This window comes from Typopeltis vanoorti, chromosome 17 (assembly GCF_054136105.1).
Source record: "Typopeltis vanoorti isolate ZY-2024b chromosome 17, IOZ_Tvanoo_1.0, whole genome shotgun sequence".
Lineage (NCBI taxonomy): Eukaryota > Metazoa > Arthropoda > Arachnida > Uropygi > Thelyphonidae > Typopeltis > Typopeltis vanoorti.
Genome location: NC_143565.1, coordinates 80,701,585 through 80,728,180, shown reverse-complemented (window position 1 = coordinate 80,728,180; position 26,596 = coordinate 80,701,585). Strand labels below are relative to the sequence as shown.

Sequence of the window (26,596 nt, the reverse complement as noted above, 5' to 3'; positions counted from 1 at the left end):
AAATTAAAGTAATACAATGTACCGTATTACTTTCATTTTGCAGTTCTTAAGAGAACCATATAAACTTATCATCCGCATAAAGCAAAGAGATAACATTAACATCTCCAATTTTGATATCATGTTTAATACCACTTTCCTTCATAATGTGATCCATATAGATAATGAATAACAGAGGGGATAATGTACATCCATGTCTCACACCAGATTTAACATTAAACCATCTTCCTGTACTTCCTTCAATTCTAATTGCTGACCTACAACTCAAATAAAGATTCAGTATTGCTTGATATAATGCCCCATTGATACCCATATAACTGTAGCGTATTGAATAGCTTCTCTCTTGGCACCTTGTCATGTGCCTTTTCCAAATCGACAAAACTTAAATACAGATCTTTGTTATATTCACATGCTTTCTCCACTATTTGTCGTAAAGTGAAGATCTGATCCTGACAGACTCTATTTCACCTAAATCCAGCTTGTTCTTCACAAAGCTTTTCTTCCACAATTCTTCTCAACCGTTTCTCAAATATACTTGCATAGATCTTGCCAGGAACACTCAGTAGGGAAATACCTCTGTAATTCTCAGATTCAGTTTTATTTCACTTTTTATATATGGGTACTATGAGAGCTCTACTCCAATCATCGGAATTCGTCCCTCTGTCCAGGCTTTCTGAACTATGCAGTGCAGCCACTGTAAGATTCTTATACCACCATACTTCAGCATTTCTGGTCGAATACCATCTACTCTTGCTGCCTTTCCACATTTCAAGCCTTTGATGGCTTTTTTTCTACTTCAAATATGAATACATATTCCTGACTGCATGCCTGGTCAGTGTTTTTTACCACTGCGCTGTCATCACTGCTTGTTTCATTTAGCAGTTTTTCAAAGTAATTACTCCATACTTCAAGGATATCTTTTTCTTCCGTTTTCATGTCACCTTTATCATCTCTAACTCCTTTTAGAGCACTCTTTCCTCCACTCCTAAGCTTCTTCAACAACCTCCAGAATATTTTGCCACCTTCTTGATATTTATTTTCTATATTCTTGACAAAGTCCTCCCATGAATTTTGTTTAGCTAGTTTTACACAGTGTTTAGCATTCTTGCATTTGTCTCTGTATTCTCTAAGTGCAGAAGCTGACTTATTTGCCAGGAACTTTTGATATGCTTTCTTCTTTTCTCTTTTCCTTCACTGCCTCTTTAACTTCATGTGTCCACCATGGAGTTCAAATTTTTCCATCCTTGCAGACAACTTCAACACATGCCTCTCTAGATGAATCAATCAGGACTTTCTTCAAGGTTTGCCACTGAATCTCCAAGGTTTGATTCCTGTTCTCAAACTCTTTCATTTTTTCTTCAATAATCTTTGTGTATTTTAGTCTACAGTTCACATCTGAGAGCTGCTCAACTTTTATTCACTTTAAAACTTTCTTACATGTTATTCTTTAGAAAATGAAATTTAATTTTATCCTGCTCAAGACTAAATAGTGATCACGTCCAATTTCAAATCCTCTGTATACTCTGGTGTCCTTCACCAGGGAGAAAACATCACTATCGACAATAACATAGTCAATGAGACTTTTCTAATTCCTTGCCTCTTCTCTCCATGCGAATTTGTGCACATTTTTATATTGGAACATGGTGTTAGTAATAACCAGTCCATGTCCTGAGCAGAAATCAAACAGGTATTTGCCATTATTATTAGCTTTCTCTTTTCTCCAAATTTTCCCAAAATATTTTTGTATGTCTCACAATCATTTCTTGCTCTGCTATTTAAATCCCCAACAAGGACCAACTTTTCATTTTTCATTGTGTCAGTTGCTTTTTCTAAAGCCTCAAAAAATTCCTCCACTTCTACCTTAGTAGAACCTTCTGTGGGACCATAGGCACAAATAAGTCTCATTGTCCAGTTCCCCATTCTCATATTTGTCCCAATCACTCTACTTGAGACTGACTGCCATTCAAGAAGATTAGCCTCATATTTTGTGTTGAATACTATGGCTACTCCTTCTTTTTCTTGATTGTCCTTGCCTGAATATAACATTTCGTATTTATTGCTCAGAAAGAGCTCAACAGTTTTTGTCTTTTTTGTTTCAGTCACCCATATTATGTCAATCTGGTACTTATCCAATTCCTCAGCTAGCTCCATTTCTTTGCCATTCAGGCTTCTTATGCTGATAGTACCGATCTTTAACTCTGGTGATGTTGAGCTGGAGTGTGTTTTCAGATTTGTTCCAGTAGCTGACTTTTCGCTATTCGCCCTGGTTCCCTGGCGAAAACAACGGGGGCCTTGTTTAACTGGGCAACACCCCAGCCGGCATGAAATTTTGTCATGTTGTACCAACAAGAATACAATTTGGTCGGCTAAATCCCAAATTGCCAGCCCATCCTCGTTCGTTCAGTATCCAAGTAGATAACCAACGGGGTGCACCACGAAAAGGTGAGGATTGGACATTAGGTCAGAAGCCCTGGTCGGTTCTCCGCATTCCTTTAAAGGCTATGTGGAGGTCTCCTCTCAGTTATACAGCTTTGACCTTTAAGCATCCCAACTCTAAATTTAAATTGCTTAATTTTGTACATAAATCTACTAAAAATGTTAAGTGTAACAACCATTTTTTATCACTTAATTGTGGATAAATATCTCCTTTTTCATCAAGAAAAATTTTTATACCGTTAATTAATACAAGAAATCTTTCTAAAAATTGACTTCTGCTGAGCCAGCGAACATTATTGTACAACTGAAGTTCCCGATCATCATCATCTGCCTGTAATTGAAATAATCGCCATTGCAGGGCTTTTCCTCGAACAGAATTTACAATTTTAAATGTAATATCCAGAACATCTTTTGTGTTTAATCTTTTACTACACAGTACTTGTCGGTGAATAATACAGCGGTACGTTAAACAGTCTGGATATTTGTCATCGTTTTTACATAATGAAATGAAGATTATTTATTACCCATCATTGCAGGAGCACCATCAGTAGTAATAGACAGAAGTTTACAAAGCAGAAATTTGTGGTGTTTCACAAATTCATCAAATGTCAAAAAAATGTCTTCTCCCCTAGTCCTTCCCAATAATGGTATAATTTTCTTTACTTGAATAATCTTGAAATACCATTAACTGAGCAATATCAGTGAAGTCATATGATTCATCAAATTGTAATGAAAATGCAACACACTGGTGAATGTCTGACATTAACCTGGCCTGGAAACTTTCTCCGGCAGTTGGATCTCTTCCATTTGGCAATTTGAAACCTTGTCTGTGGCCTAGAAGTAGTCTCTCTCTAGTGACGTCTTGAACCGAGAAGCTGCTTTCTGGAAGCGGAAAACTGCTCTCTCAAGCAACGTGGATCTGGGCATTCTCTCTGATGGCGACTCTGGAACCAGGACCCCTTCTGTTTGCTTCACTCCCTTTTTATTAGGCCTCCTCTGAGACATCGCATGAAGTTTGGCAACTCCCAAAGAATCGGTATGAGTCTTTCATCATAAGTTTCAAGTTCAGCATGCCTTTTGTTCTCCTCTGCTTTCTTTTGATTGTAAGTTGCCGGCCAATGGAAAGTTGTTTGAACTCTTTCTGATTGACTTCGGAGATATTTAAACTTAGAGCCTGCAAGCCTTTCTCATACATACAAGTTTCGATAACAATCTTTCTAATGCCACCATGTATAGCTTCGGCGACAAAAACATTGCCTTTGTTTTTAACACTCTAACATATTCTTATTAAAGTAGTATATACACTTAGCTTCAAAAGAGTTATTTACAAAAACATCTAATACAAACTATACCAAGACAAACAAAGTTTATTTTTTTACAATATTCACATGGGACTTAACCTAAGTAAAAATTTGATGTAATGTGCTTTGGAATATTTAATATTTAAGCTACAATCAAGTTTCTACACTTTGCTTATAATCGTATTCACTCGGCTCGCTGTTTGACTTCCACTGATCCAAATTAATTCATTTACCCGAACTTATAAGAAAATTACTGATTTGACAATTTTAACGAAAAATAAATAAACAATAGCAATACACTTAAAGTAAATTAAAAATAATACAAAATAATAATAAATAAAATATTATGTTTTCAGTTTTAATTAAATTTGTAAGGAGAAATACACAAAAGATCGACCAAAAATCGCTCTGCGATCGACGGGTTGAACACCCCTGTTATAGACCAATAACCTTATTAAGTCTCACATATAAATTATTTATCAGAATTATACAAAACAGAATTAAAGCAACTTATGAGCAACATACAGGAGAAGGGCAAATGGGATTTAGGAGAGGGCAATCTATAACTGATACAATCTATACTCTTTTACAATTAGCTGAATTAATGTGGGAAAAAAGCAGAAATCTTTATTGCTATTCTATAGACTTTCAGTAAGTATTTGACTCAATAAACAAAAAGAAATTGTTTTAAATTTTAGAACAAAAAAAAAAAAAAAAAAAAAAAAAAGCAATATCCTCCTCCAGAACTATAAAAATACACCGAGTTAGCACTGCATTAGGAACATCCCCTACTGATTCACATATCCAATGCAATAACTAAGTACCATGTGATATCAACATCATTTGCAGCTACTGCAAATGAGCACACCTATCCTCTGCATGTAATCAGTAAAAGTTTGCCAGCAACGGGGAAATGTGGCGATGTAAACTACTCTGATTGCAGGCAGATAGTTCAGGCTCAAAGGGAAGATGCCAGTATTTTGGAAACATACTTGTTGGTATCAAGGGTATACCAGGACTGAATTAACCATGAACAGACATCCAGCAGCAGGGCTCACATTGATCAACCACTCAAGGCTGAGTGGTTGACCAATGAGGTGAGTATTGGGTGCCATGACTGGCATCTCAACAATGATGTGCAACAGTCACACAGCTCACCCATGCACTACACCTTGCTTCGCCTGGGGGTTCCACAGCCAAGGGCACCCTTGATGATGGCCAGGCATCGCAAATGCCTTGCACGTGCCAAGGAACATCAGCAATGAACCTCAACAGATGGAAGCAGGTCAGCTGGAGTGTTGAGTTCTGTTTCCTGCTGCACCATGCTGATGGCTGGGTTTGCATTTAGCATAAAAAACAGGATGAAGCCCTATCCCCTGGTTGCACAGCTGAAGTTAAACGGGCCAGTGGAGGTCCATTGGTTATCATTCCACAAACACTGAATGGTGAAGTCTAGAGGAGCCTGTTAGCCTACAATTTCCATCCATATCTGTAGGAGGTCTACTCCACCCACACTGCCATGTTTCAACAGGACAAGACATTGTCATTAGGCTTATACAACTACTAAGTAATTGGAGGAAAATAACAATAAATTCGTCACACTGCCTTCATTCCCAAACTCCATTGACTGTAACTCAATTGAACATGTGTGGGATATGCCAGAACAGTGTGAGAACTGTTGATCCTCCTCTAAGAGTTGCTGCAGCGGACATGGGTCGAGTTAGGAGGATGTTCGACAACTTGTGGAATCTGTTCCTAGTCATCTGCAATCTGTGATTGCACAGAGAGGTGGACCAATGCGTTATTAGATGGGTGTTCCTAACACAAGGCTAATTCAGTAACTATGGCAACAATAAAATTTGGAGTGGTTCAAACTTCTGAAAAACCAGTTGAAGGAGGTGTCATGCAGGAATGTCTGCTTTCACCACATTTGTTTAACCTGTGCCTGGAAGTAGTAGTAAAGGTCTATTCCAGAAAACATGATAATAACTGTGAATGGACAAAATTTACATATAAAATATGCAGATGATATAGCATTATTTACAGATAATAAACTTAAAATACATTATTGAAAACTTACATAAAAATAGTAAAGAATACAGATAACGTTTAGAAAAACCATAACAATGGCAATAGGCAGAATGGGAAAGAAAAAAAAAAAAACTCAGAAATTGAATGAAATAAACTGGAACAGGTTAAAAAATTCAATTACTTAGGCACATTAATTGCAGACAGGCTAAATTATGAAGAAACAATTAAACACAGAATAAATCTAGGGTGTCTGCTATGACCAAACTTACAAATACATGGAAAAATACACAAAAATACATATACAGTTCGATTACTCCCCACAGTTCTTAGAGTGCAAATTTGGGTCAAACAGAAGGAAGAACAAAGATTGACAAGTTTTGAAAACATGCATGTGAGAAAAATATATAAAACATCATGGAATGAAATGAAGACCAATCAGGATATCACGGAAAAATAACACTACAATATTTCAATGACAACAAGAATCAGAGAGAAACAGTTACAGTGGTATGGACATGTGTTACAGAATGACTACTAAAAGGTTTTCTCGAATTGTCCAAAACAGAAGAGTAGAAGGAAAGATACTGTCAGGAAGACCTATAAGGAAATGGAAGAAAACATTGAGAGTGTAAGTAGTCAGAACTCTTATAGAAATTTAAATAATTTGGCTGCTGATAGATTGGACTGGAAAGCTACTGATGTGAAATTATTAGCCTCCATATACAAGTAGCCCAGACATTAAGAAACTTCACGTGCAAATGTTGTTAGCTTACACTTGGATAAAGGATGAAACCAAGAATATAATTTCTTGGCATCGTTAATTTATAGTATAACCAAGGGAAAAAACTTTCAACATCTATCTCTAATCCACAGTATGTTAATAATAAGGTGTGACACCTTTTTGACTACTTGAGTTTAGTAGGTGATACTTTAGGGATTACTACTAAACTCTAGGTTTAAAGTGATTTTGCAGATGACTCAATGTTTTTGGAGAGGTATCCCCACACTTAAACATACCTCAATAAAGACTGAAATCAGTCTGGGTAGTGGCCCTTCCCATAATGCACTGCATTATACATATCAGAAAGGGTGTGTGTGTGCTTTGCATTATGGGATACTAAGGCAATTGATGTTAAATCATTAGCCTCCATATACAAGTGGTCCAGCCGTGAAGATACTTCATGTGCAAACATTGTTTGCTTACACCAAGATAAAGCAGGCGTGGCCAACTTCATTCATCATATATGAGGGCCAATATATGATGAGTGGTAGCATCACAGGCCACACGCTTTTAGACAGAACTTAAATAAAAATAAACTTGCATTTTTTCAAGGCAACAGTTATATGCATTGAATTACCATATTTGTTAAATCATTTTACTACTGGGAGAACAATATAAAATACTTGATTGATTTAAATATTAGTTGTTAAATTAAATTTAATTGCATATTTCTGGGTTTTTTTTACATGTAACACAACTTAATGAGAACACCGTGAGAGTTCATATGCAGCAACAAGTTCATCAAAGTCGATTTTCAACGATGACGACGACAATATTCGTAACAAATCCTGAAGGTGGTCATCAGTCAGTCAGCTTCTTTGTGATGATTTAACTGCCCTCATAGTTGAGAAAGTGCATTCACATATGTATGTGCTTCCAAACATAGATGCAATTCTCAAGCTGAAATCACTCAATGCAGGATATTTTTCCCTTGGTACCAGTTTCCAAAAGTCAATGCCTATCTCCACCCTTGACTAGAAAAAGGGGTCACACAACACCAATTGAATAGTGTCATGCAGCTCTGAAATGTCGCATTTCATTGGGTTGTTAAATAATGTCAGCTCTGGTGGCTGCATGTCACTGAAGTCAGAAAATCGCTTACTGAATTGCTCCAAAAGTTGGTCTAACACTGGCACAGAAAACTTGAAGTCAATGTCATGGCTCTCTTCCATCTAACTGTTGCCCTGCAGGAAGAGAAATGTACCAAGTTTCCTCTGACTATGGTGAATTTAAAAACCTTCAGTCGTTTTATGAACCCATCTAGGTGTCCAACTAAATCTGAGATTGCTTGGTTATGTCCCTGTAATTTAACGTTGAGTTCATTCATATGGTGTGTGATGTCTCTTAGAAAGGTGAATAAGCTGTTAATATGAGGATCACATAGTTCTTTGTTTGTCTTCTCACATTCCTCTAAAAAATGTTTTAATTCCTTTCTCAAAGCAAAAAACGTTTCAAACAGTTCCCTCTGCTTAGCTAACATACTTCTGTGTACAACACTAAATCGTCATATTCTGCCTCCATTTCTGTTAGAAAAGAAAGAAACTTGGGGTGTGTCAAGGCCCGATTTCATCCTTAATTAGATTCACACACTTCATTACAGTTTTCATAACATCCTCTATCTCCAGAATTTTGCCACACAGAGCCTCCTGATGTATAATGCAGTGCAATACAGGGCAACTGATTATAGCCTTCCTTAGTAAGCCTGTTTGAGTACCACGCATCGATTTGGCGCCATCTATCACAATAGTTGTGAGATTGTTGATGTCACCAGTACCATTTACAACCTTCATAACTGCATCATAAATGTCTTGATCTTTGGCTGTGTTATGCAATGACTCTAATGCTAGTAGCTCTTCATTAATAACAAAGCCTTTGGAAACAGTTCAAATGAAAATTAGAAGTTGAGTTGTATCTGTTATGTCAGTTGATTCATTCAGAGCCAATGAGAAGTAAGCTGAATCTGTAATAACACTTTTTAGTTTATTTAATATGTGAGAACATATTTCCTTAACTCATTTTGTTACAGTTTGTTTTGATAGTGGGACGCTTTCAAACTCACTGGCAATTTTATCTTCCCCAAATGCACGTGCCATTTTCACAGAACAGTGTTTTACAAATTCATCATCAGATAATGATTTTTTTGCTTTTGCTATCTCTGCACTTACAACAAATGATGCCAAGAGTGAGCTTTTTTGTATTGATATTGGTATAGTAAAAATAGATTTCTGAGCCCTAACCTTTCTCTTCAAATTACGTACAATTTTAGTATACTTGTCCAATGTATTCTTGGTATTTAGCAGCATTTGAGGTTATATTCCTTGTGCACAGACAATACTTGTAAACACACAAGGCACTGTGGTTTGTTGTCATTATTGTTTATAAACAGAAATTCATTTTCCCATTTCTCCTGAAATGACCTGTTTTCTTCACAGATCTTACGTTTCTTACTCATAGTACATAAAGGCTGAAGTAACTGACCAGAGGGACACCAACTGCAAACAATAACACTGTTAACTGTGAAACTGAGTCTCTGAAACTGATCATTATAACCAGAGCAGAGCAAGTGACTTTCAATGATGCTTTACTCTGGAGCATAGAAATCTACCACTCCCACTACTAAAACTTGCACAGAGAAGCAGTAGATTTTATAAATTGAGTAATCTTTTTAAAGCAATTTTGATTCCTTGTTGAGAATATAAATTGTTTCCGTCATCATAAATAATGAATATAACTAGTATATTAATCAGAAAATCTGCGGTCGAAACTAATAACTAAATTGATAATACATATAATTTAATATAGTTTTTATCCTGCCGTAGGCCTGCTGTTGACCACCTACGGGATAAATGATTAAACCAACAATATAATTTCGTGGCATCTTTAATTTATAGTTTAACCAAGTGAAAAAATCTTGAAACATCATATTCAGACATCTGTGAAGAATGGCTGGCTAACTTACATTTCTACCCATTTGACTGAAGTCTAAATGTAGTTTCATGTACTATTTCTTAGCCATAATCTCAAAACTGAATATTTAGTGTTTCAAGACATTTTCAAAATGATTATACTAGACTAAAGATTATAGCAACATGTTTGGTCTGCCCACCATTTTTACGAATCCTTCAAATAATGTAAATTTGTACATGATGTATGAGGGTGGCTCCATAAGTTTCTGGCCTGACTAACTTTTAGAGGTGATAGAAAGCAAACAACTGTCACTTTTCAACATAATCTCCCTTTACTTCAACACACTTTTCACATCTTTGAATTAACATTTCTATGCCCATGAAAACACAGTCTGAACTTTTATCTGCAAAATGGGTTAAAACTACATCCTTCACCTTGTCATCTGCAAACTTTCTTCCTTGAAGGTCTTTCTTCAATTTCAAGAAGAGGTAGTAGTAGTCACTAGGTGCTAGATCTGGGCTGTAGGGGTGCATATTCAATCTCCTGGAAGCCAAGCTCTTCACTGCAGCCTTTGCAATAATAGCCATATAGACTGGAGCATTGTTGTGAAGCAGGAGAACACCACGACTCAGCATTTCTTGTCTCTTCTCCTTTACGACATCATGCAGTTTGTGCAGGAGTGAAGCATACGAGGATGGGCTGAAAAAGTTCTTGGCCTAACAATTAAAAAACAAATTTATAATTTCAAAATTATTTTTATTTTTCAACATAATCTCCCTTAAGACTAATACATTTATTCCAGGGATGCTCTGGCACCATTATCCCGTTCCTGTGGTGGTACTCAGTAAGATCTACAAAATACTCCTCTACAGCTTCAATCACCTCTTGATTCGAAGAAAAAAATGCTAACCAGCGAGAAAGAGTTTTAGTTTTGGGAAGAGATAGAAGTCAGAGGGAACCAAATCTGGGGAATAGGGTGGATGTTCCAACAATTCATAGTGCAGATCCCTTAATTTTTCCATTGCCAGAACACCTTTGTGGGCAGGTGCATTGTCCAGATGAAAGATGATTTTTTTTTTTTCATCTGCAAACAGGTCTTTTCTCACGAATTTTCGTCTAGTCAAGTTAAAAGAGCGGAATAATATTCCCCAGTTATTATTTTACTCTTTTCAAGATAATAAACAAAATGCCTTTAACATCCCAAAACACCAATGCCATGACCTTTCCTGCTGATGGAACCGACTTTGTCTTCTTTGGCACTGAAAAACTGGCTTCTGTCCACTGTTTTGACTGCTGTTTGGATTCTGGTGTTTAACGTTAATCCAAGTCTCATCCATAGTAATAAACCGATGCACAAAATCAGTTTTATTCTTGTTAAAATGCTTCAAGCACTGTTCAGAGATTTTCATGCGAGTGCATTTTTGATCTGCTGAGAGCAAAGGCGGCTCCCATCTTGCGCAAAGCTTTTTCATATGCAATTCTTCATGCAAAATATATCATACACATTCTTTTGAAATGCCTATATTCTCAGAAATTTCATGCACTTTGACTCGCCAGTCATCCAATACCATATTGTACACTTGATCAATAATTTCTGGTGTTGTTACACTTTTTGGATGTCCTTCACATGGATCACCTTCAAGGCTGGTACGGCCACATTTAAACTCAGCAGCCCATTTCTTAATTGTTGAAAATGAAGGAGAAAAGTGCCCATAAACTTTTATGAACTTCAAATGAATTTCTTTTGGCATAAAACCTTCTTTTACAAAGAATTTATAACTGCATGATACTCAATTTTATCCATTTCAAGGGATACAGACAACACTTTTGCTTCAGAAGCTGTATAAAACAAAGTACTTGATAGAATGACTTACAATTTGACATGGATGCTTATGACAGAAGTACCAACTTAGAAAAAAAAAAAAAAAAATCGTGCCGATAGTGTTGCCATCTATGGTCGAGAACTTTTCAGACCACCCTCGTAATATTCTGTATTCGTGTGGTATTCCTTTCCTTGAAATCAATCAACAGAATTCCTTGGCAATCCCAAAATATTGTTGCCATGATCTTCTTGATGGACTGAGTGACCATGGCTTGTCTCGGCAGTGCTTTGCACCATTCCATAGATTCCCTTTTGAAAAGAGAATCATAATCAAGGACCATGGTTTCATCCCCATGTTAATGGATTCCAGCACTTCTCTCTCTTAGTCTCTTGGCAAAGCTCTAAAAACTTGTGGAAACAGGTCACATGATGCTCATTCTGAATTGAATGAGAGAAGTTGGGCCACCCACTTTGCACTGACCTTCATCGTGTGAAGCTTCTTGTGAATGATGTGAAAGACGTTTGTTATAGAAAGTGCCAATCTTGCTGAAATTTCTTTGAGCTTCATCCGTCTGTCATTGAACAGTTCCTCCTCAACAAGAGACATTTTCTCAGTCATCACTTCCATAGGCCAACCATCACAAGGATCATCTTCGATGCTCTCTTTCTTCCTAGGCAACTGTTTAGCCCATTCCTTCATGGTGGCAGAATATGAAGGAGAAGCTCCCCCATAAACATCCAATCACTGTTTAATAGCACTTGGAGAAAGTCCTTCTTTGGTGAAAAACTTTATCACAGTATGGTACTCAATTTTTAATATTAAAGCCACTTAGCCATGTATTAGTCAAACGAGTGCCTTAAACGAATGACACTGGTACACTAATCCCTAGATGGTGCTATCTGTCATGCATGCTGTTTTAAAATTGGTGTGAATTTTGTATGTCAGTCCGGAAACTTTTGGAACCTACCTCATAAATCATCACTTAGCCATCATAATTACCATCATAAAAGCAACATCAAGAATAAGGATTAGTCAGGACTTGTGCATGAAGTTTATTTAGATCGTAGATCCTGATGTTGATGTTAATGATGAATAATTAGCTTATATGCATTTCAGATCCCACAGAATCTGGTACATGCTGCCATTCTACTGGCAGCATGTACCAGAGTCATGTATGACCATAACCTCAGAGAGCAGTAACATCAATGCATTTTTGAGTGTGTGTGTGTGTGTGTGAGAGAGAGAGAGAGCGCGTGGTGGTGGTAGGGGGGGGGGGGGGATCCATTAAAAAAAAAAATATATATATATATATATATGACAGAATGATCATTGACTCAGTTAACATACATAGTTTTATGAAAAAAATTGAATGACTAGAACCGAGATTTAATTAAAAAGGTTTTAATATAAACACACTACTAGTTTCGGCCTGTAACAGCCTTCTTCAGGTGACATTATAAAAGAAAAAACACTAAACATTGAGGGTTAAAAGACTATGAACAACATAGACAGTCTTTATACATAATTAGCATTAAAACGTTGTAGTTGTATTTGAAGCTGTTCTTTCATTTGTTGCATTGTTGGGAGAGTGCGTGCTTGCTGCATCACGTGAACGCCAGTACATGATTACAGCTGAATGACTATCCGGGAGGTTGTAGCTTAAGTTGTTATTTAGATGAACAGGATTGAAGATGATTTCTCTCGATTCCACAATTTTTCTCTCTATTTCATCACTGCAACGGAAGATGTTTGTAGATTTTTCCCAGCAGACTTTGTGACTTTGGTTATCATCATCAGGATTAGCCGAGAAGAGGATATGACTTGATAATGCACTTGCTCGCTGTCTCTTGTAAGTAATGTCTCTCATGTGTTCTTCCATACGCATTTCGACAGATTTGTCTGTCTGCCCGAAATAAGGAATATCGCAGTCACATAATATTTTATATACGCCAGGGTATTTGAGTTGATGATGACAAGGTTTTGGGTGGCTAATTAAGGAACGGATCTTTGGAAGCGGAGTGAACAAGGTTCTGATATTGTATTTTTTTAGAACTTTTGCTAATTTATGTGAAACAGTACTTATGTAAGGAATAGATATATTGCTTTTGAATCTATTTGTTTCTTCTGAGTGATGTCTGGGAGGATTAAGAAGGAATTTGTTAATGATTTTCTTGGAATATCCATTAACTTTGAAAGAAGTTTTCAGATGGTTTATTTCTGTAAGCAGCTCATTTGGATCATCAAGAAGAGAACGGGCTCTATGTCCCAAGGTGGAAATTATTCCAAGCTTACGAGGAGGGAAATGATGGGATTGACTGTGCAGATATCTGTTGGTATGTGTGGGTTTTCTATATATCGATATTTTTAGTTTACCAGCAGAAGAGCGAGTCAGTTTGACATCAAGAAAAGGCAAGGAATTATCCGTTTCAAGCTCAGCAGTAAACTTAATACTTTGATGTCGGCTATTGAGATGTTCGAGGAAAACCATAAGGGATTCATGTCCATGGCTCCAAACAATGAAGACATCATCCACATAACGTTTCCAAACTTTAGGTGTTAAAATAAAGGAAGAGATAGCCTTGGTTTCAAAATCTTCTAAGTAAATATTTGCAAGAACAGGAGATAAAGGATTACCCATAGCCAGTCCATGATTTTGTTTGTATATATTATCTTGAAATTTGAAGTAACCGGAGCTGATGCAATGTGTAAGCAAGGCTAACATTTTTTTGGATAACTTGTCCTTGAGTAATGTTAGGACTTCATCTGTTGGGACATTAGTGAACAAAGAAGTTATGTCCAAGCTAGCCATGATGTCATTTTCATCAACTGTAATATCCTTGATGTATGTAACAAATTCTGTAGTGTTCTCGATAAAGGAAGGTGATTTCCCTGAAAAACTTTTGAGGTATTTGGCAAGGTATTTTGAAAGATTGTATGTAGGAGAATCGATACCTTCTACAATTGGGCGTAATGGGGCGTTCTCTTTATGGATTTTAGGAACACCATATATGCGAGGAATTAACGGATGGAGAGAGCGTAGAGATAAACGGACGTTTCGGGATAATTCAGTTGTTGTTTTTAATAAGTTGTTTGTACGATTTTGAAGTTCACGAGTTGGATCTCTCTCAAGTATTGAGTAGGTATCATTATGTAGTAATTCAATCATTTTATTCTTGTAATCTTCGGAGTTCATGATGACTGTTGCATTTCCTTTATCTGCAGGGAGGATGATTATATCTCTGTTGTTTTTTAAACTTTTAATAGCTTTGCGTTATTGATAATAAAGATTGATTGAATACGTAGAAGGTTTGCATCTTGTGGAGGGAGAAAAGAAGCAGCTCTTTCTATTTTTGTAAGTAGTGTTTCCTTTGGTATTAATTTTGGGGAAGGAATGAAGTTTAGACCTTTACTAAGGATGCTTTGTTCTACATCTGAAAGTATATAGGAGGATTTGTTGATAACGACTTTGTCAATATTGATGTGTGGTTTTGAGTTCCTATTATTTTGTAATCTCTTTAACGTTTCAAATTTTCTTATAAGATTTACTTTGTTATTATATTGTATTCTGGCTGCTTGAGATTCACAGTATGTATTAAAGGTATGCCAACTTTCATTATCTAGAGATTCTTCCAGTATTTCAGCTATGGTTCTTTTTTTATTGAAAAGAAAAGCGAGAGTGCGTTTAGTATCCGATATTCTATCCGAAACATAACAACTGAACGTGCGAAGAGAATCTATCATAAAGCTAAATTAGACCTACTGTCTGAAAGAATATCAGACAGTAGGTCTAATTGTAGAAGGTATCAATTCTCCTACATACAATCTTTCAAAATACCTTGCCAAATACCTCAAAAGTTTTTCAGGGAAATCACCTTCCTTTATCGAGAACACTACAGAATTTGTTACATACATCAAGGATATTACAGTTGATGAAAATGACATCATGGCTAGCTTGGACATAACTTCTTTGTTCACTAATGTCCCAACAGATGAAGTCCTAACATTACTCAAGGACAAGTTATCCAAAAAATGTTAGCCTTGCTTACACATTGCATCAGCTCCGGTTACTTCAAATTTCAAGATAATATATACAAACAAAATCATGGACTGGCTATGGGTAATCCTTTATCTCCTGTTCTTGCAAATATTTACTTAGAAGATTTTGAAACCAAGGCTATCTCTTCCTTTATTTTAACACCTAAAGTTTGGAAACGTTATGTGGATGATGTCTTCATTGTTTGGAGCCATGGACATGAATCCCTTATGGTTTTCCTCGAACATCTCAATAGCCGACATCAAAGTATTAAGTTTACTGCTGAGCTTGAAACGGATAATTCCTTGCCTTTTCTTGATGTCAAACTGACTCGCTCTTCTGCTGGTAAACTAAAAATATCGATATATAGAAAACCCACACATACCAACAGATATCTGCACAGTCAATCCCATCATTTCCCTCCTCGTAAGCTTGGAATAATTTCCACCTTGGGACATAGAGCCCGTTCTCTTCTTGATGATCCAAATGAGCTGCTTACAGAAATAAACCATCTGAAAACTTCTTTCAAAGTTAATGGATATTCCAAGAAAATCATTAACAAATTCCTTCTTAATCCTCCCAGACATCACTCAGAAGAAACAAATAGATTCAAAAGCAATATATCTATTCCTTACATAAGTACTGTTTCACATAAATTAGCAAAAGTTCTAAAAAAATACAATATCAGAACCTTGTTCACTCCGCTTCCAAAGATCCGTTCCTTAATTAGCCACCCAAAACCTTGTCATCATCAACTCAAATACCCTGGCGTATATAAAATATTATGTGACTGCGATATTCCTTATTTCGGGCAGACAGACAAATCTGTCGAAATGCGTATGGAAGAACACATGAGAGACATTACTTACAAGAGACAGCGAGCAAGTGCATTATCAAGTCATATCCTCTTCTCGGCTAATCCTGATGATGATAACCAAAGTCACAAAGTCTGCTGGGAAAAATCTACAAACATCTTCCGTTGCAGTGACGAAATAGAGAGAAAAATTGTGGAATCGAGAGAAATCATCTTCAATCCTGTTCATCTAAATAACAACTTAAGCTACAACCTCCCGGATAGTCATTCAGCTGTAATCATGTACTGGCGTTCACGTGATGCAGCAAGCACGCCACTCTCCCAACAATGCAACAAATGAAAGAACAGCTTCAAATACAACTACAACGTTTTAATGCTAATTATGTATAAAGACTGTCTATGTTGTTCATAGTCTTTTAACCCTCAATGTTTAGTGTTTTTTCTTTTATAATGTCACCTGAAGAAGGCTGTTACAGGCCGAAACTAGTAGTGTGTTTATATTAAAACCTTTTTAATTAAATCTCGGTTCTAGTCATTCAATTTTTTTCATAAAATATATATATATACACACACACAGAATCATAAGGAAACACTATTGCTTGAAAAGATTTTCCACTGGATATTAAGAAACAAGAAAGCCTGCTAACCGTGTACAAAATATACCAAGTCAACTCAAACTAAAAATCATTCACATTGCTCAACTGTCTTGTTTTTCTTCAGATTATGTGTTCTATTATTACGTATTTTCATCACTGCTATAAAACATCAAACATAGGCTCTTACAAGAAATAATGTGGAATATTGTAAGACAATCATAAAAAATTGTTAATAGTAGTGACATCTCAGGATGAGACCACACATTAAAAGTCATCCACCTGTAGACTGCAGGAATTTCTTAAAGTATAAAATCTGTAGTCAATTGCTTTCTGACATTATTAAGCTAATGAGAATCTGTTAGTCCACACTGAGCATTAACAGAACATTAGCCATTTTGATAACATGGAAAAAAAAAAAAAAAAAAAAAAGGCTACATTCAAGGAATGATGGCAGGTGATTTTCCATTATGAAGAAGGAAAGTCTAAACATGAAATTGCAAATAAAAGTCAAAGCATGGTAGAATATATAATAAAATAGTACAAAAATGAAACTTAAATCTGCAACAACAACAAAAAAAAAAGGTAAAGAAAAGTGCCCAGCTCTTGCAGCGATGTGGAACAATATCTACATAAAAAAGTTCTGCTGGAAAATATTTGAAGAGTACTGAGAAAAAACATGGTCACGTTTCAAGGAAAAAGCTTACATCAGTTCAGTAAACAAGAAGAAAAGAAAAAGACTGCAGCTGGCACAGAAATACATGTGCAAGGATTTTTCATTTTGGAAAAATGAATTATCTACAACAAAAGTAAATTTAATATACAAGGATAAGATGGGAAAATAATGGTTATGGAGCAAACTAAATGAGAAGTTGAAATGTAAAAATCTGAAAGCCAATAAAGCATGGTGGCGGTAGTGTGATATTTGGGTTGCATGGTGGCATTAAGGCTCAGAAATTTACATTTCATTGATGGAAATAAGGACAAAATGGATGTGTCTAGATATTCTTAAGAAAAATGTTAAAAGAAACTATACAGCATTTGGGAATTCTCGATATATTCTATTTCTATCAAAACAACAATCTGAAGCACAAGCTGTTTCTTATGAAGGAATGGCTACTGTATAATTGACTGAAAGGGACAGAAACATTCCCACAGTTGCCGGATATTTATGTCATCAAAAATGTGTAGTATGAATTGGAAGTCCGATTCAACAGCATTACACTTAAAACAAGGAAGATTTAAAGAAAGTGCTAATCACAGAATAGGCAAAAATATCATTGGAATACACAGAAAAATTAGTACAATCAATGACTAACATATTAAAGCAGTAGAGAGTAGCAAAGGAAACCCTACTAAACATTATGTTTAATTGCAATTATTAGCTTATTTCACTGTAAAAAAAAAAAAAAAATTAAGTGGATGAATTTTACTGTGAGTAAATTTGAATACAACGACTGTTCTGTATTTTTTTTAATGCAATTCTTCATTAATTTACCTGTATTTGAATGCAAATAATTTCTAAATAAACTAAGAGTTCATAAAACACAATCAGATAATTTTGCAGTTCTGGAACAAATTTTGTTGCAAAAATGTAACCTATCACAGGTGGATGATTTTGGGAGACTGAACAAACGAATGAACACACACACAGTTTTGTTTCTTTGTCTGTTCATAGAAAAGCAGCTTATATTCCTTCATAGGCACATTGGTGAGCAGAGCCATAGTTAATCTGAAAATACTAAGTAGAAGGAAACAAGGTAGTTAATGGAATTCACTGCTTTTTTGAATTATAAACTACTCAAGAGTATTCAAGAGAAGGGGCTAATTACTTACTATTACTTTTTTGCCTACAGTTTTTATATGAAAACTATGATATTTGAAATACAGTGCATATTACTGTTAACAAGTATATGTCTTTATACAAGTATAAAGACATATACTTGTTAACAGATATATAGCAGGTATCAATGCATAATAACCCAAATATAATAGCTGCTTATGCCATTTTGAATAATTACAAATGAAATATATGTACGAAACAATTATTATTTACTGCCTTGTAACATAAAATTCATAACAAATACAATTTTAACCCCCCCCCCCTTTCCCACCTCTTGGATGCATTTTTCTCCTTCTAATACTGGCTACATAATCAAAATTGTAGCCAGTATTATTTGTCCAGACTGTAGCTGTCAAGCAGTTACAGCCTGGATCTGGACTGGAAATCCTTTAAAAAAATATTTTCATTTAACATCTTTTTAAATAACATCTCCAAATGCTGTATAACCCTAATCATCCTGAAGTGGAACAACTATTGAGTTAATTGGACATATTATAAAAAAATATAAAATAAAAGTGGGAATTCTTGGGTGAGTATATTTTCTGTATAGTGAAATAAGGTTTCGCATAATTTGTCAAGCTCTCTGTATATATATTTATAATATTGCCCTTATATTCTATAAACCCTCTATATTTTACACTACCTTTCAAATTACTTACCAATCCATTATGAATTGACATGATGTGATAACATATTTTGGACATGCTAGTGAAGGTGTTTTTGCAAACTCCACACTGTAAAGAATTCTGAAATACAGACAATCAATAAGTATTTTACTAAAATTTAAAGATGGGAAATTATAACTATGCATGCCACAATTTTACCTTGAATAAAGTGGAATTACAACAGCTGCATATCAAACTGTAAATAGGTAAAACAGATAAGAACAAAATTTATTTTATGGGATATAAAATGAAATTTGAGTAAAAGATTAAGTTTATCCCTCTCTCTCTCACACACACACACACAACAAAACATGGTACAGAAATTAGTGTGCTATATGTGACCAGCTAGAAAAGTAATACAAATTTCACTTGTAGAGAAATCATTTATTCTTTCATTCTCTCCAATGGTAGCCATTTTTTGCTCTGCTACAGAGATAAAATAGCAACTGTTAGAGTTAGTCTCCAACATCCAGGCTTAAAAAAAAAGTCTCTACTGTTAGAGACTAAGCTTGTTTCAACAACTGGATGTTGTTGAAACATTCAGAAATGTAAAAATTCTTTTATTGGTTCAGTGGACCTTTTTTTACTTCTGATTATCTGTACTGGTATTGACAAGAAGATTATTTTTGCATTGCAATGAGGATATTACCATTTACTTACTAATAGAGAATTAGTCTTTTTTATATTGCAAAAAATTGACACATAAGATAAAAATTAAATTACAGAATAACAACTTTCCTTGGAAAACATTATTATTTAATATAAGCAGAATTTCCAACATGATTATTGCATTGCTGCATGATTATTCTCAATGCACATTGAAAAAAAAAAAAGGATAAAAAAATAAAAATAATTGAAATCAAAGTGTGTTACAATGCATGATACTAATTGCAGGAGGAGAGCTCCATCTTTATAAACTATTAGAATTAATGTAAACAAAAAAATAATAATTAAAAAATAAATAAATCACTTGCACATAAATAAGAGTATTGCTAAGAATAACCTTCCAAAATTGGGAAAGTATCAGTTTTGTTTTTGTTAAGATTCAGCCAATGGATATATATGGGCTTCACAGCTTACTTTATAGTCTTTCTAATAAGAAATAACTTTTGTGTAAAGCTTTGGTTTTATTCCAATGACTTCCGTGTCTTGTAGATATAGCATGGCTGCTCAGCTCTGACACGTAGCAAGATATAATCTTATAAAGAATCTAAGCAGACCAACCAGTCTGCCCAGTTATCTCTTTATCATTCATGATAAAAACAACTATTTCAGGAAACAATCTTTTACTTCATGCTCATTCCACATATGATCATGAAGCGTCTCCAGAGATCCTGCTCAGTCACAAATGAATAAACTCAAGTGGATCATCATTTTGATCAAGACATGATCAAAAAAGAAGTGAGGTCATCACTATACCTCTCTAATTTGTGGTCTTCCTAAGATACATAAGAGAATGTTCTGTTGAGACCTATTGTAAATTGTGCTAGCTATAATATAAACTTCCAAAGTTTATATTATAATACAAACTCCCAGTTATAAACTTCCAAAGCATCAATCAAAAGTTCTCGTTTACTGGAAGTTCTTTGTCTTTTGTTAAAAATTCAGAAGATTTCAAGAACAAAGTTTCAGGAATATCCTTTTGCCTATAGACATTCTAGTTAATTTTGATATTGTTTCACTCTTCACAAATATCCCCTCTCCCTAGCTGATACTTTAGATTTATCATGTAAGGATTATCCTCCTGACATTGTAAAATTATCCAACTTTGCTAAAAATGGAGGTTATTTTTCTTGCCAAAATAAACTTTACAAACAGACTGAAGGAACTACAATCGATCTCCTATTTTTCTGACCTTGGCCAACTATTACATGGAACATTTCGAACAATATAATTTTAACATCTTTTCTCTTAAGTCTTCTTTTTGGCTTCAATATGACAACGCATTTACTGTCTGGAACACTTCATTGTCTCAGCTTCATGAATTTTTTGGAGAAAATTAATTAGTCCATTGTATAATAAGTTTACCATGTATACAGAAGACCAAATTGCCACCCAGATGTTCTTATCTTGTGACAACCTAATGGTAGTCTATTTTTTATATATAGAAAAGTAACAAAGACTGGAAAGTATGTCAATGTTATGTCTCATCATCATACCTATACAATAATACCTAACTACTGTTAGAAGTTAGGTATTATTAAATTCTTAGTATGATGTGCATATTTCATGTTCAACTGATTCTCTTTTGAATAATGAACTATCCTTTATCAGAGCTACCTTCATCTTCAATGGCTACACCACCACCAAACTAATCAATAAAATAATCAATAATTATGGCTGCCATAGAAATCCTCCTCTAGAAGATGCTTCTAAAATTTCCATTTTGTATCAAGGGTGTGTCAGAAAGATTAGCAAGATTACTTTGCCAGATTAATCCTCAAGTTTTTTTTTCTGACCAGTTTGGAAATTAAATTTGTTTCTAGGCTCTCTGAAAGACAAACATCCTCCATTTTCCTATCCTGGGAGTTACAGCATTCTGTGCTCATGTGGGCTTTCTTATTAGGGGCAGACTGCTCATATTCGTTTAGAACAACATCACGATTATATCTTGCTATATGAGTCCAACAGGTCAGGTCTGGAAAGTCACATTATACCTCTAGGCATAAGATTCACTGGAATAAAACTGAATTTTTGAAAATTGAAACTAAAAATTTTGTGCAAAAGTTTTCTTATTAGAAAGACTATAAAGCCAGATGTGAAGTCCATATCCATCATCTGAACATTATTAAAAAATGAGTGTATGAGGTTTTTCCCAATTTTGAGAGGTCTTTGCAATATTCCTCATTTTGGTACTGAATAATTTATTTTTTTTTTAATTATTATTTCTGAGCCTCCGGAGTTCAGTCGGCAAAGAAGAAGCCCTTTGGTTGGAAAGACCTGGGTTCCCGTCAGTGACATGAGGAACCTTTATCTGGTCTCTTTCAATGAAAGGTGAGTTAGCCAGTCTCATAGAGGTGGGGGAGGGTCACCCGAAACTAGGGTTTTTCATCCTCCAGAACAGGCAAACTGGCCCTGTGAACACATGCATCTACATAGGACATGCTGGGAGGCATAGGGCTAACCACCTTATCGAAGATAAGGTGGTTAGCTCTATGCCTCCCAGTTGCAATTGCAAGACTACATATCTTGACACCGTAAAAAGGTAGAAGAGGAGAGGATTAAGAAAGAAAGAAAGAAAAATTATTATTTTTTGTTTCTGTGAATTAATAGTTTATAGCTATCCTGTAATTAATATCATGCATTATAACATTTGATTTATTTTCAATTAATTTATTCTAATTTGTTATATTTTTTCCTGTGCATTGAGAATGGTTGCAAAATATGGCAGAAATTCTGCTGATATTAAATAATAATGTTTTCCAACATAAGCTGGTATTCTGTAATTTAATTTTTACATCAGTCTTTTAGATTGGGGGGTGGGGGGATTTTGGCACCAGAATGATATCATCAGACAAATGAAAATAAATAAGATTATTTTACTAAATAAAGTTCTCTGAATTGGTCTTTGGGATGAGTGATGACTTCAGAGTTTTATGAAACATGAATCGGCTTGCCAGATTATTACTCCAGTGGGATTAACACATTATTATTATTTTTTTTTTTGATTTCCATATTAGTAGTTTCAGAAGCAACAGATTCAACATTAACCATATTCTGATTCTGACCAGCATATAAGTTTTCCATGCCACTTTCCCTGATTTTGATTAACATTTCAACTTTTTAATATGCTAATCCAAGCAGATGTAATATTTGATATTAAGTGACTGCTTTCCCTGGAAGGGAGAGTAATCACTCCTACACCATTGTAAAAGGTGCTTAGTCTTATCAAATTAATGTTAAGCAGCTGGAAGTGATGAGAGATGCTATCTCTACAAGAACACTTAGATGGAGAAAGATTATCATAACCATGCCAAAATGAAATGTTGATTATATCATGGTTTAATTCATAACATAAGACACTAATATGAGCACAGACAGTTGTCACAATACACAAACAATAACAATTAGTTAATAGTGGGAACAGTTTAAAATTGTAATAGGCAACACAAAGAACTAAAGTCCTAATTGGTACCATCTATTGATAGATACAGAAAGGATGACAAGTATTAATTTGATTTTAAAATGACTGTCTTCCAGATTTTTGGTAAATTAATATTAGCGACTAAGTAAATATATTATTTTCTTGTTAGTGTCTTGTATTGTGAATTAAACCATGATATAAAAACTCAACAAGAACTGCTAATGCATAAGCTTTTCTACTCATCTGAGGATTCTATAAGGAGATGGCATTGACTTATACAAGTAAAAATTTTAAATCTTACAACATCAGTGTACAATGGGATGACTGCAATTACATCAGGATTGCATCATTGTAAACATATCATCAGTAGTCCTATTGGAAGAAGCTGTCAGTGCATTAAGTCGAGGTCATAACTTTGCAATTACATTTAGACACATTCAGAAAGCCATGCTATCTCTCATAGAGTATCATATCCTTATCTACCCATTTCTGAATTCTCTTTTTGACCAACTTTTCCAGTACTTTTACCACCACTCCTGAGATACTAATTATTCTGTAATTTGCAAAATTTAGATCTGCATATTTAGATCCTTCTTTATGCAAAGGAATTATTTTGTCCTCCTACACTCTCTTGGAACTTTGCCAAGGCTGATCATTAAATTAAACAGCCAGGTCAAAGGCATTGCCGGTTCCCCTGCAATATTCTTGTAAAATGTGATCCAATATCCCATCCAATCCCACAGCTGTATTTGCATTCGGATTCTGCAATATACTAAGTACTTCCAATTTGGACATTGAAGGTAGACTGATTAATGTAGCTGCAATTTGGGTTTCTGTCAAGAGTAGGAGGTCTGGTCTTGGTGTTCATGCCACACACATCAGTAAAGTGAATGTGAAAGTAAGTTTTTATTTTACTTTATTAAATTTTTTTAAGGATTCTGGATGTTTTATATATTGTGCTTGGTTTAGGCTTTTTTTTTTTTGTTGTATAGTTTCTGAGGAAGATTTATTTTAGTCCCATTATCATTGTTCATTGAAATGTATGCTTCACTTTTGCTTCGGGATTAGATGAAAGGAAAAAATGGAGGGACATGATGCAGTGAGAGGAGATAGACTGTCAGAGAAGATATGCATACAGAAAAGCAGCTAGTCTCCTATAGCCTCCTGACTTATTACTGACAAGCTAAAGCCTGTATATTATCTGGCATGCAACATCACCATTTTTTTATTGATATACCCTTGAAATTCAAAGAGGTTTATGGGTCTCTAAATACATTTGTTATACCTGTGAAATGTATCATTCACACTGCATGCAGAAGAAAAGGGGGAGACAGGCCTCCAATAAACTGGCCAGGTGGTATTTCAGTGATGATGAAGGTTATCTACCACATAGTGGATCTAGTTGCCATTTTTTCTGACAATTGCCTTAGTATGTTTAGTCAACAGCCTTTATTGTTATATACAAGTAGACTAGTTGTGAAGATACTTTACATGCAAACTGTTTGCTTATACTTGGGTTAGGATTAAAACAAGAATATAAATTCTTGTTTAGTATAATATACTTCATAACCAAGTGAAAAAAGTTTCTACATCTTTCTTTCCAGAGGACTTTAATAATAATATGGTGATATGCAATTTTACTATTTGTATATGAAAAATATGAGTTAGGCACTGATTCAACCTTACTATCTCCACAGCTCTGACTGATGAGACTGCAATAAAGGTCAAAACTTGTCTGAGTAGTAGTATGGTGTATAGCAATATACGTATCTGAAAGGAAGTATGCTCTGAATTATGGGATACTAAAGCAATTAACATGAAGTCAACCATTAATATACAAGTAGATTACTTGTGAAGATACTTCAGTTGCAAGCTTTGTTTGCTTATGCTTGTGTAAAGGTTAAAACAGGAATATAAATTTTTGTTAAGTATAACAAGCTTTCTTTGTTTATGCTCAGGTAAAGGATCAAAACAAAACATTATTTCTTGTATATTTACAACTTACTTTTTAACCAAGTGGAATAACTTTCTACATGAGATGGATTAGGAATATAATAGGATTGGGATGATAGGCATTGGATTCTGAATAATGGTCAGCATGAGTTTCTAAAAGGTAGCTCCAGCTTAATTTGCATTCTATGATCAAGTGGTGGAGAAGGGAGAACTCACATACAGTGATATGTATACCAACAAGCTGTGTATGGGGATGGATGTGTGTGTGCTTGGTTGATATAGATATTTTATATGAACTGACAGGATATATTCGGTTGGCTGTTGATGATGCAAAATTAGAGACAACAAAAAGGAGTGATGCTGAAGTCAAGTTCCTTCAAAAAGATCTAACCAGACTTTTGGGTTGTAGAAATCAGCAGATTCTCATTTGAATGTTAATAAGTGCAAATTGTTGCTCTTTAAAGTGTAGAGCAACTTTAAGTAGGCATAGGACTGTGCACTGTGAGAGCAGAATCTCACTAGAGGAGGCAGATAAAATTTGGAAAGAATGGATGACAGAAGTCTGAAGTTTAAAGGGCAAATTTTAAAGTCTACAAATCAAACTTGTGCTATGTTTGAGTCTCTGTTCTGAGACTCATTAAAAAACCCATGGTCAAATGAATAGCCAGTTCAGCTGAACACTCAGCTGAAGACAGATATCCCATCAGACCCTATTGCTGAATTCTGATTCAGTTTGTGCAACAGCTCTGATACCTCCTACTCATACAACAGAGTATCAAATAGTCTACAAATCAAACTTGTGCTATGTTTGAGTCTGCTCTGAGACCCAAATTATATAGCCTGGTCAAAGGAATAGCCAGTTCAGCTGAAGACAGATATCCCATCAGTCCCTATTGCTGAATTCTTATTCAGTTTGTGCAGCAGCTCTGATACCTCCTCCTCATACACCTCAGTTTCTTCATTCAGCAAAGATGTTAGCAGTGAACTCAATGTTGCATATATACATCAGGTTGATAGCTTTTAGCAAAATGGACACTTATTAGTTGAATAAGTGTCCGCTCTGGCACCATCTGCATTTAGTAGTTATTCTTTCATATTCATTCCTTCTTTTACTTGCAGCATAACAATAGAATTCTTTGGGGATTGTCTTTAGCTTGCAAGGCCAATTTCTTTTCATACTCAGATTTAGATTAGATACAATAGTTGTAACTCTTCTGGACTGCTGCTTATTACTTTCATAATGGACATCATCCTTATGCACAAGGCATTTCTTCCACATCAGACTTTTTTTGCAAATCTCTTGCTTGATTAGATTACACATTCATTTCACTCCTA

The 26,596-nt window shown here is 35.1% G+C and overlaps 1 protein-coding gene across 2 annotated transcripts in view; it reads right to left on the bottom strand.

Annotated features, from left to right (window-relative positions):
* The window catches only part of LOC150097552 (uncharacterized), a 468,344-nt gene that overhangs the window by 312,673 nt on the left and 129,075 nt on the right, over positions 1–26,596 (bottom strand). For both annotated transcript variants that reach the window (XM_090407136.1, XM_090407137.1), the window contains exon 8: positions 19,219–19,305. In XM_090407136.1, the coding sequence (XP_090263262.1) occupies positions 19,219–19,305 (87 nt within the window). The remainder of the gene's footprint in view (positions 1–19,218; positions 19,306–26,596) is intronic.